At 37.6% G+C, this 11,985-nt stretch overlaps 1 protein-coding gene across 1 annotated transcript; it reads right to left on the bottom strand.

The window, feature by feature from the left end:
* Nucleotides 1-519: 519 nt before the first annotated feature.
* On the bottom strand, nt 520-9,233 carry LOC140138348 (3 beta-hydroxysteroid dehydrogenase type 7-like). The gene is made up of 4 exons (XM_072160254.1): nt 8,978-9,233; nt 2,813-2,977; nt 1,138-1,443; nt 520-596 (listed from the first exon to the last, which is right to left on the bottom strand). The coding sequence occupies exons 1-4, from the start codon at nt 9,231-9,233 to the stop codon at nt 520-522; spliced, it is 804 nt and encodes a 267-aa protein (XP_072016355.1).
* Nucleotides 9,234-11,985: the final 2,752 nt, after the last annotated feature.

Here is an 11,985-nt window from a genome sequence, read left to right as displayed (position 1 = left end):
GTATTCAAAATGCAATTCGATATGTCTGATGTGCTCTCATGTCCCCCAAAAAATACTCATACCAGAGCCCTTAATCCATTTCAATTATTGCATTGATAGCCGAGTTTTTAAAATTCACTATTCGCCGCAGAAGTAGTGATGTAACAAGATTAATTACCACAGCAATGGGTTTATATTATTTTTGAATATATTGCCCGGCACTATAAGCAGGATACACTAATCATCTGCGTATCCGTGCAATCACAGATTGACTACAATACCACTCTTTTCAAAGATACTGATCTTACAGGTACGAGTGATCAGCATGATGTGACAATTTTTATAGAAGTACGATCCAGGTCTTTATCCATGTTCTTGGTCATTATGTGCAAAGGGTAGGATCGGCGTAACGACTAGTGCAGGGCAATGTATTCAAAAATAGTGTAAACCCATTGCTATGGTAATAATCCTGTTACATCACTACTTCTATAGCGAATAGCCTTCACGAAAAATTACTTAAAACATAAATAATCCGTACCACTAATAAAGCTGAATACTCAGTCGCTGAGCGATGGGCGATTGTGCAAAATCATACTTTTGTGCTTTGATAAGTAGTACTAGAAATTTTAGAAATGTGAGATTTCTTAAGAGGTCTTTATATCAAAACTTGATAGTGCCGGCAAGAACATGTTTTTGTGGCAGCTCGTCACATTTATTGCTTTATCGCTGATTTATACTTTTCATGATGAAGTCGCAGAAGTCTTGGTAAAATTTCTTCGTAAGTGTACAGTGGCTTATATCCCAAATATTCTTTTGCCATATCATATGTCGTTATCGGCATGCCACACATTGAAAAGACCCCCATATTTGACAACGGTAGTCTTAGAGTGTAAAAAGGGCTTAAGATATAAGACACCCATTCGCAAAAATAAGCGGATATATACAGTAACCAGAAGGGTATATAGAATGAGGATATTTTCGTGCCAACATGCTGAGCAAATTGTGCCAGAAAGCCACTGAAAGACATGATTGGCGTATCGTCTGCTACACAGAAATAACGCCCGGCTAACGCTTTGCCGCGTGTCGTACCTACACTAGGCTTGATGTGCGTCGCACGAATATGACTTACAGCCGCTACAAATGCCCAAGCAACATTACCTGCATATGCGCACTGAAACCTTGGTGCGTCATCACCTAATCGACAGAAACTATTGTTTATTATCAAACGCTCAATCGATACCACTTGTGAATCACCTTCACCATAAATGGCAACAGGCCGAAGTGCGCAAGTGCGTAGTTTTTCACCATTCTTGACTTGTCTGCCATTGGCTTGAAGTACGAGATCCTCTGCTAGCCTTTTACTTATTCCATAGGCTCCTATTCTCTCTCCGGCAATGACGCTGCTGGTATATATCAGATACTTTACGTTGGTATAAACACACGTTCGAAGCACAGTTTCAGTACCTATAAATTATATGAAACAAATGAAAGAGGTGCAAAAAACTACATGGATTACCTTTTCTTTCATGTCAATAGTATGGGGTGTGGGTTGGGGTGTGTGGGGTGTGTGTGTGGGGGGTGGGGGGGGGGTTGGCGGTGGGAATGTGGTGGGGGTGGTGTGTGTGGTGGTGACGTGTAGGGTGTGTGTCTGGGATTGTGGTGCGATGGTAGATTATTGTTGAAAAAGGTCACATATATTAATCTGATCGATTCAACAGAACCAGTGTTGCGTATGAAAGAAGCCATCTTTTTATAAACGTCACTTATGGGTAACAATCATTATAATATAATCTTTGGCTGAGGTATATAATTAGAGGTTAATAACTGCGAATCGGTTATTTGGAGGGCATTGTGAAAAATCTAAACATTTTGCCTTTGGAAACGAGGAATATCCGAGGGGCGCAGCCCCGAGGGATATTCCGAGGTCCAAAGCAAAATGTTTAGATTTTTCACAATGCCCGACATATAACCGATGCAAAGTTATTAACCTCATTCATAACCGTCACTTTGATCTTTTAACTTTACAAAATAACACAAAATTTTCCTCAAAAGTTTGTAAAATAAACAATTTTACATCTTCCCTTTCCCAAAATCGATCAGGCTAAAACAAAACGACCAATAACAAAAGTGCGTATCAGAATCTGTGCAAATATGGTAGCACGCAATCCAAATACGGCAGCCAGCGCGCACGCAGTTCGTTGGACGCACAATACGGCGCACGCAGAAGTCAATTGTGTGCGACATTGGAACAATTACGCATTTTGCGGTCAATTGTGAGATATTAATGACCTCGATTTGCGTTCGCGTTTTCACAAATAATAAAATATGATTGGATCGCACGCATCGCGTTTATTAATGAGGTTATGAATACATATTATATACCTCATCTAAAGATTCCCGCCATCTGGTTGCTTAAAAGCGCGGGTGTAGCCCGCAAAAGCAACTATTCCCCGGTCATAGTTCTGCGTGTGCTTTGTTCCCAGCGTAAAATGATATTACGCACGCGTTAATGTTTTCGTGCGCTATAATTACGCGGAAATCGCAGATTGTAATGATATGTGCCGTTCGCATTGAAACTATTAATTTCTCTTCCAAAAATCAATGCTTTTAACCAAACAGATGACAAGAATCTTAAGATTTTGTATATGAAACAATTATTTATTGCTTTTTATTCGGGGCATGGTTAAAATTAAAGGCCCGCGGTGATCTCAAAAGTGGTCACCGCGGGCCTCGGGGCATAGTCTCGGGGCATAGTCATGGTTTTGAGATCACCTTGGCCCTATAATTTTGACCATGCCCCTCATAGCAGTCAATATTTGTATATTATCCCTACCTTGTACATTTATGCGGTGCAGTCTCACTTTGTCTGGAATTGACGAAGTGTCTATGACTGAGGCATTATGGATAACAACAGTAGCACCTGCAAACGCCTTTTCTAAATGAGCTTGATTGCAGATGTCCCCTTGAAATTGACGCAGTGTAATCGAACTGTCAATAACTGAAACACAAAGAAACACACGGCATGAAAGTAAATCTGCGTGACATTACCCATTAGTCACGTTTATAAAAAAAAACACCATAGCTTCTTTCATACGCAACACTGTATGTGACCTTTTTCAACAATAATCTACCCTCGCACCTACAATTCCAGACACATACACACACCACCCAACACCACCACACAACCACACACCAACAACCACACACACCCACGCCCCATACCATTGACATGAAAGAAAAAATGAATCAGGATATACATCATTCGTCCAGAAGATTGAGTGCAACAGATTTTGTAATCAACAAGAATAAGGCTGCTGGATAACTGACTTCTAAATGATTTTTGTGTGTTTGGGTGGAGGAACGACAACAACACACCAAGATATGTTCCATGTGTTTCTTGTATACAAAAAAGCAGACAAACGAAGTATTTTTGGTCAGTGACACTTTCAGGATATGTAAAGTGTGTGCTAATGATGACACCTATTGTATTTGAATCGTACCAGAGATGTAGAAACAGAGAAATTAATTAAAAACCAAAACACCCAAAAAGTGCAGCAAAGGCATTGAACAGCTTTCCGGTCACCCAATACTGGTTGCTAATTATGTACATCGGCAACTCTTTTATCCCGACCTATCCTACACTAAAAGGCGTTGCAGTGGGTGGGTATTTAACATATGGGTGTATGTTTGCCGTACTCATGATGTTTTGAGCTCTGATATGGGCGCTAGAGCCAAGATAAATCTGGCTAGATCTGTCATTTTGTCTACATACCCGGTAACACTGAGACTAGGTCACTAGATTATACGGAGGTCAGACTAGCATTGAACCAATCAATTTTGATCAATTCCAAAGTATAAAAGTGTCGCTGGATTTCATTGGCTCGCTCTAGAGTCGCCTGGGTTTTATACTAATTTATTGTGCATATCTCCACGCCGCCGACAGACTTGATAATTGGTAAACACATCTGACGGCACAATTCTGACCAGTCAATAGCTGTTGCATAGCGAAAGTTTGACCAATTAGCGGCGTGTCCACCTTCACAAACAGCATGACGTAAGTTTACATTACAGCCTATTAGCATAGTGACACCCTCTCATGTCTCGAACATGTATCTGATTTTGTAATGGTAAAATTTTTCGTTCCAGGCTTCGTTCTCTGCTTGCAATGTTTTGAATTATGTTATTAGGACATTATTCAAGTTTGGTAAAGAGTATTAACTAGGATTGCCCATCACTGAGACGAAAACTTGGAAACAAGGATATATTTTAAGTCTTTCAAGTAAAGGTATGAAAATTTTCGCTGTGCAAATTTCACGTTTTATCTTAATAAATGTTCATAATTGTCTAACAATAGGCTTTTTTTTCTCTGATTTATTGTGACTTGTCGGCAAATTTTAGTTATATGTTTTACAATAAAATCGCTAAATTGTAATCTTCTTTCTCTTTTTTTTTTTCCTATGAAGCTCATCCAGATTTCAAAATCAGTACAGAAACGTAATGATTTTTTTTATCAAGTATTAGCAAACGAATTTTTGTTTCATCTCTGGATCACCCCCGTAAGTTAACTAACTTTTCATTCATATGTTAATTAGAAGTAAACAAAATAGTAAATAAATTAAGAGAACCCCGGGCGAGAACCATTACTAGTAAAAATATAAAACATTTATAGACTCAAATTTGAAGTTGATTCGCGTAGAAGAAAGAAGAATAAAACAAAAATACTAAAGAGAAATGCAAGAAACATAAAAGAAAGAAAAGAAAAGAAAAGAATAGACAGAAAGAAACCAAGAGAAAAGAAATAAAACATTTACATTCAAACAAACCATCAATTGCTCACACCGGGAGATCACCCATCGATTACACGAGTACGGGAAGTCCCCTCGATCGTAGGCCATTTAAACCCAACGTGGTTGTTTGTTATGTATCGAGCACGCTGATTGGCTTAGCCATTGTTTTAGTAGTTTATTCGACTAATCAGAAAATTCGTACTTCGCTTCACTGCCAACAATTGTGTGCTGCCAAACCAGGCCGTCGCATTCATTGATTGGCTTACGATTTAGACAAATCGTCTGTGCAACCAATCACAAAACGAGTTATGGAGCACGTCGGTATAACAATTTTGCCGATGCCATTGAATGACAGCGTGTGTGTTTATTTGGGAGCAATACATGAATATCGGGAGATTTATCCGCACCAAAAAGAACTAATGAACTCATACGGGGGAATTAATGGCTGCAGGACTCAAACAGGGGATATAGCACGATTAGGTTGTAAGTTTTTGCCAGTACTTGTTGCCTGTCATCATTTATAAATAACTGTAAACGTAGGGGAGAGTGGGGTAAGTTGAGCCCGGGGGTAAGTTGAGCCACCCCCTCTAGAAAGAAAATTAAAAACTTATCTTACTTTGCAGTTCCACTTATTTGTATATGACATAACAGAGGCTTCTCAAGTGTAATATGGAATCACTTGCACATAGGGTAAGAAAGCTGCATTAGAAAGTTCATTTTTCGCACTTTTGTCGAACTTTTGGCAAAAACCAATTTTTTTCATGTTTCACCCAGAAAGAAAAAGGCTAAAATGATAGCATTCTGGATATTGAGGATGTGATATATGAACACTATTTTAGAAAACTATTTAAAACTGTAACAAGTTTTAGTCAGGTGGGAGGCTTGGTTGTTGACAAAAAGGGTCACATGGAGTAAGTTGAGCCACAGGCTATGGGGCAAGTTGAGCATAGGAAAAACCTGCAGAAATTTCCCCAATTTTTTTATTCAAAGTAAAATCTTGTCAGAAATTACTTGTATGCAATATTTAGATCAAACTACTTCTATATCAAACTATTTTTCGAAATAAATACCTGAAAACAACAATTAAAAAAAAGGCAAAATTGAATTTCACAGCTATGGCATATACTGTGCATTTCTATGGTGGCTCAACTTGCCCCCGCGACTGGCTCAACTAATTACCCCACCGTTGGGGTAAGTTGAGCAAATTTGCAAGTAAACATACATATGTTTCATTTGCAACACTGCATTTGGGTCCTGCTTTATTTATTTGAGCGTATTGAAAGTAAATGTAAAAAATGGCTCAACTTACCCGACTCTCCCCTATACTTGGTTCATGAGTTGTTAAGCTTAAATTGATTAATTTTCATGATTTGATTTTGTAAAAGCCTGTAGTTTTATCATGTCATATTCACTGATTCTGTCATGGCAGGAAAAAGTGGGCAATACGGGAAGCTCATTGCAGGGAAATTTTTGGTTTTTGACCAAAAAAATAAAGAAATACATATGGGAAATATGTCATACTGGAGGGAAATTTGGTAAAACTGGAGGGAAATTCTGGATTGCTTGCAGGGAAAAAAACATTCTGTGTCTGGAACCGATTCATGGATTCGGCTACAGATGCGTCGTCTACTAGGTCTGTTTCAAAGGCAACTCTTTTGAAATGGAAACAAGAGTTGATCGATACGTACAATTGGCAGTTAAACTAAAGCTACCTGTAAAGTTTGCAACAAGTATTGGCAAAAAATAAAAACTCATTACCCATTTGGCAATTTTCGTCTCAGATAGTCATATTGCCATTTTGAAACAAAAATTTACTGAGACACATTTTCACAATGAAGATTTTGAACATTTCTGGATATATTTCTTGAAATATTGGTCATAAATTTTGTGAAACGGAGGCTCCAAATAAGGACTCAGATTGCACCAGAGAGCATCTAGAACCCCAGAGTTGGACCCCGGCCGTAAGGACTTCGCGCTATGCGCTCGTGATGTGCGCTTCACGCACATATTCGATTCTATATGAGAATCAATTGATTCTCGCAAAATATCTTCAGGAGAATCAACCTTGATTCTCTGATTCTCCTCACCTCCAACGAGTCTCAGGCCCTGGCTCGCAACACACATATAGACCATTTACAGTTTGTAAATTAGAATCCCAAAATTTGGCATGTTCAAAGGTGGGCCGAGAGGGGGGGGGGGGCAAGCGATTTTTGGCCAGCCTGTTCGAAATTTTACCCCGGGGGGCTCATAATTGGCTCAATTGGTGCATCAAACTTATCTATTTAGACATAATCAGCACTTTGATTTATTTTTGGATCCCCATAGAGACAAAAACGTGACATTTGACCTTTTTGGTTATGACTCAAGAATGGTACGTACTAGATAGGTCAAACTATACAATTTCTGAATGCTTGAGGGAGTCTAGAGAAATACGTACATTGGAATGGTATTTAACACAATTTGAGCAAGTTTGAAATTTGACCCTGGGATGCAATTTTAGGTGCTCAAAAGTTGAGCTCCTGAATAATTCCAGGAGAACAAATAATTGAGCTCCTCATATTTCTTTAAACAAAGGACTGAGGAACACATATATATGATGGCAATTACTGACATTTTTGTATTGTCAAATGTTCAATTCATCATTTTGTCACCAACAATATTAACACAGGCAATCATTACGATACAGATAAACTTTAACTCAAATATTACACTATCGTCCATGATGATTTTGAAGAACCATTAAAAAACATACACCATGCTGTTGTTTTAATGTAAGATGAAATATTTCTATATTATTTCTCCTAACATGCCCAACTGAAGACTAGCCAAGTATCAAAATAGTTGTCAAAATTTCAAAATTCCATTCATATTTCTATTTTTTCATGATTTAAAAGTGTAAAAAACCTATGACAATTCCAAATAGTAATAGAATTTTTGAGACATGCACTGCATTGGGGTAATTAAAAAAGTTTACACTTATTTTCATATATTCTTTAACCATGTTAACAGTCCATGCTCATATGTTGTATTACTTCCTGAAAGGCCTGTTCAGTTATCAACATAATCCGAAAAGCGTAAAACACCTTAAAATTATGTTTTTCTTCCTAGGTCTACTGTATCAGTTCTGTTTTTACACCTTGTAATTAAACCATAGCATAAGTCAATATCAATTTCCGAAACTCGAAAAACAATCTTCAATTATATTGTTGTATCCATTTTAATATTTAACTCTTCTTTAAATGTTTTGGTAAACACTTTCATAGCAATTTCCAACTATGTCATCTCTCCATATTCAAAACCAAACAGTCTAATTTCCCAATATTACCAAATGCCCCACCCATCGACTCGTCCAAACACACAAGGTTCTGAACAGAAACAGTATACAACCAGCTACAACCACACACGTTTTCCAAACAATACCACTCTCCATCTAACACCAACATCAGCTAATAACCGCCAAACCCGAGAACCGTGAAAGCCGAGAACCGCTCTAGTATGTATTTATGTTCATTCGCAAAATCATACTTTACTTTTCATTATTCAGATTATGTTAACTTAATCAAACAGTGTATTTTGTTATGCATTCTGAAGTGAATTTGGGTAAAAGGTATTTTGGCCTTGAGTCAGTCAATCATTACTCTGCAATGAAAAAGTGAATCCTGCCGCCCACTACGCCAAAAAGTGCGTAACCTTAACCCTAGAACTACTGAGCCATATTTTGTAACAAGGACTACGAATTGGGGGGGTGCAATTTGACACTCATGAGGTCATAATGTGAGGGCGCCCATACAAGTTTGGGAAGTTCTGGTTATGTACAAAAGTATAGACAAAATTGATTTTCGGTTATAAAATGTACACAAATGCGTAAAAAGTCAGTAGCTCTTGGAATAATTTCTCAAGAGCGAAACGAAAATCAGTGGGGTCTCGCCCCCCCCGCTCTATGGTCATCTTTGATGGCCGGTCCTAAGGTGCTGGTGTAAAAATGTTATCTAAAATGAGCGCAAAGGATGGATCTACGATTGGCTTTAAGTCGTTTGGGTGTAAATGCGTGCGGTGTTTTTATGACGGATAAAAAATCTTAGGGGGTTGGTACAACCCTCCCCCCCTCGTAGTTCTAGGGCTAAGTAATGCTTTCAATGTACAGGGTAATATGTGGTGACTATTGTAACGATTCTAACAAGATTACAATATTTTGAAACTAAAATGCTTACCTCCAAACCCACTACACAATTCGAATGGTTGCATATCAAACACACGTACTTCACGAATGGGGAATTCATTTTGTTCCAACATATGTTTAACAATATGCTGTCCTAAGAATCCCGAACCACCGGTCACTACCACAATTTCTTTGTGCATATCAACAGGCTCGACGTCGAAATGTTTTGGAGCCACTAGTTTATGAGTTTCAATTTTCCACGGAGAGGAAATTCCTGGATGAGAATCTGGTCCATTTGATCCCGACATTATAGAGATGTTACTACTTGTAGTTGAACTGTTAGTAAAGGGGGATTTCAATTCTTCTGTTTGTGATTCAAGAGACGATAAGAGAATATCAGAAGGCTGTCCTCGGGATTGTCTTTCCTACGCACAATGGACTTTGACCACTAGTACTTGCGTACAGTAATAATTATTATTGAGCGTTTATTGTTTATAAGTACCGGTACAGCTAACATTGACTTCAGACTTTGAACGTGGCCGTGGTCACATGAATCACTGTTTGTGATATTGAAAAGGTTACACCTTGTGTCCTTGTCGCACATATTAATAAAACAAATACACATCAGGCAAAAGAATGCGTTGAGAAGAATATTGTAGAACTATACTTTTTATTCAAACAACATACATTTGAAACAATAATTGTAAAAACTTAAGAACACGCAAAATGAGACCAAAATTATTGGGAACCCTATGGTAATTGGCCTATGTTTACGTGGTCTTTATTATAACCCGACATTTGTGGTGTCATCAAGAAAATTCAGTCTGAAGTCGGACACATTCAATTTTTAGTTTCTTATAGGATTGTAAAAGCCATATTTTGCAGAAAATCCCATTGAAATTGGACAACCAATTCAAAAGATATGAGCAGTAGAAGAGTTTCCAAAACAGTAGGAAACAAAACACAGCAGCTCACGTCATTTGCCAAGTGTTTCTAAAATACGTAAAAAAAGCAACTTGATTTTAGTGCTAATTACTGCACTTTTTACGGTAGTCCTGTGACCAGAGGTCCTGGGTTCAATTTCCGGGCGGGATCACTTTTCCTATTTCCTCCTTTAATCCTAGCTCGACGGCGAAACTGATAAAATTGCATCATATTCTCATAAATGTTTAACTTATTTTTTGACAAAGTGCGCATGTAAAATAAATAAATAAATAATAAATAAATAAATAAATAAATAAATAAATAAATAAATAAATAAATAAATAAATAAATAAATAAATAAATAAATAAATAAATAAATAAATAGATAAATAAATAAATAATGTCCTCTTTTAGTCATGAAGCCATAGGGATATGGAAGGGAGAAAATAAATCCAAAGTCATCAGACAAAAATAACTTCTAACAATAATTCATTGTCTTCTTGATATTACAAAATACCGCTTACTGATTTAGTTCTTTCATGTTTATGCACAGTAAGAAATACTTTTGTAGAAGTAGTGCCTATAGGAGTAGTACCAGTTTCTCTTATGCGAGAAGTATGGTTCTAAAGTAGAATTTGCAATTTAGTAGTTTTCTATACTAGTATTAATAATAATACTGTACATGGTTCCCATTCGCCTGGAAAAACCTAGAAAATTGATTTGACTTTTTCAAACCTGGAAAACTCGTGGAATTTGGAAAATCAGCAAACAATCATGTGGCATATATTTTGCCGTGCGCCTTGCAACATCTTTCTGATCTCGCGAAATTGAAAAAATTTCTCATGGAATTTTGGAATTTTTTACCTGGAAATATCAAAACTCATGGGATTTCATTCCCCAAAAATGGTGGGATCCCTCCAGCAAACACAAAACGTTTTCGACATCATTCGCAAAAGGTTGTCAGAAAACGTTTATATGTCGGGTTATACATGTATAAAGGGTATATAAAGGGTATAAAACGTTTTCATAACATTCAAAAACATTTTTGATAACCTACTGTAAATGTTTTAACATAATGTTATTTAAGTGTTGAACTTTGTCGTCGTCAAGAAGTTCTATTGCATTCTTCCTTTCAATGCTTAGAAGAGCTAACCCAGCAAGCCACTGTTGAGATCTGGAATACGATTCAATTAATTTCAATAGGCTGAAACTTCGCTCTGCCTGTGCTGCTGATGAACCTGGTATTCACCTTTTCGGTAAATCCCATAAGCCTTTGCGAGTACGAGAACTCGTCATTTGACGTCACGCCGATCTGCGCCGATGCGCACATCGTTTATCGAACATCGTTACTGCGCATTGCAAGTCGGCGTGACGTCAAATGACGAGTTCTCAGGTGTACTCACAAAGGCTTATGGGATTTACCGAAAAGGTCAATTGTGAGATATCTCCTGGTGAGTGTCACGATGCTCGGAAAAGAGCTGATAAGCTTTCACTGGTGCAGAAATTTATTTCATTTTTTCTCTTTTTTTCTCTCTTTTCTCTACCCCTCCTCTTTTTTCATTTTTCTCTCTTTTTTCCGAGATTGTCAGGGGGGACCGCCCCTGCCCCCGACAGCTACGCTTGCCAGATATAAAAGTTCATAAACAATATGTATTGACTCATAACGTCTCTCACACATGATAGTTGGTGTAGGTCATGTTTACTATTTACTAAAAAAAACGGTTGCTATGCGACCCCTTATAAAATTCTGTGCTTTTTTGATAAGTAGTATTGACTTCGGGAATTTGACATTTATAAAAATATATTTTGAGGCCTTTTATATCAAAATTTGGTGTGTAGGCAGGTACCTGGTTTTGTGGCAGATTGTCACATTTATTGCTTTATCATTGATTTATATTTAAAGTAGGTAATGGGGATACGCATCCTGCACAAGAACAAATAAACACAATGGGGAACGATTGCTCGCTACGAGAGGAAACAGAATATATTAAATAAGAAAGAATGAACTGTTTACCAACCCAAAGTGTTACAATTAAACATGACAACAAATAAATACAAATCCCAACCGGCAACCCAACTTGAAAAAAAGCAAGGGAATATGCCGGCATGGGAATCGAACCCACGACCTTCCGATCT

Source organism: Amphiura filiformis, chromosome 17 (assembly GCF_039555335.1).
Source record: "Amphiura filiformis chromosome 17, Afil_fr2py, whole genome shotgun sequence".
NCBI lineage: Eukaryota > Metazoa > Echinodermata > Ophiuroidea > Amphilepidida > Amphiuridae > Amphiura > Amphiura filiformis.
Note: the sequence above shows the minus strand (reverse complement) of the source record. Positions and strands in the feature narration are given on the sequence as shown.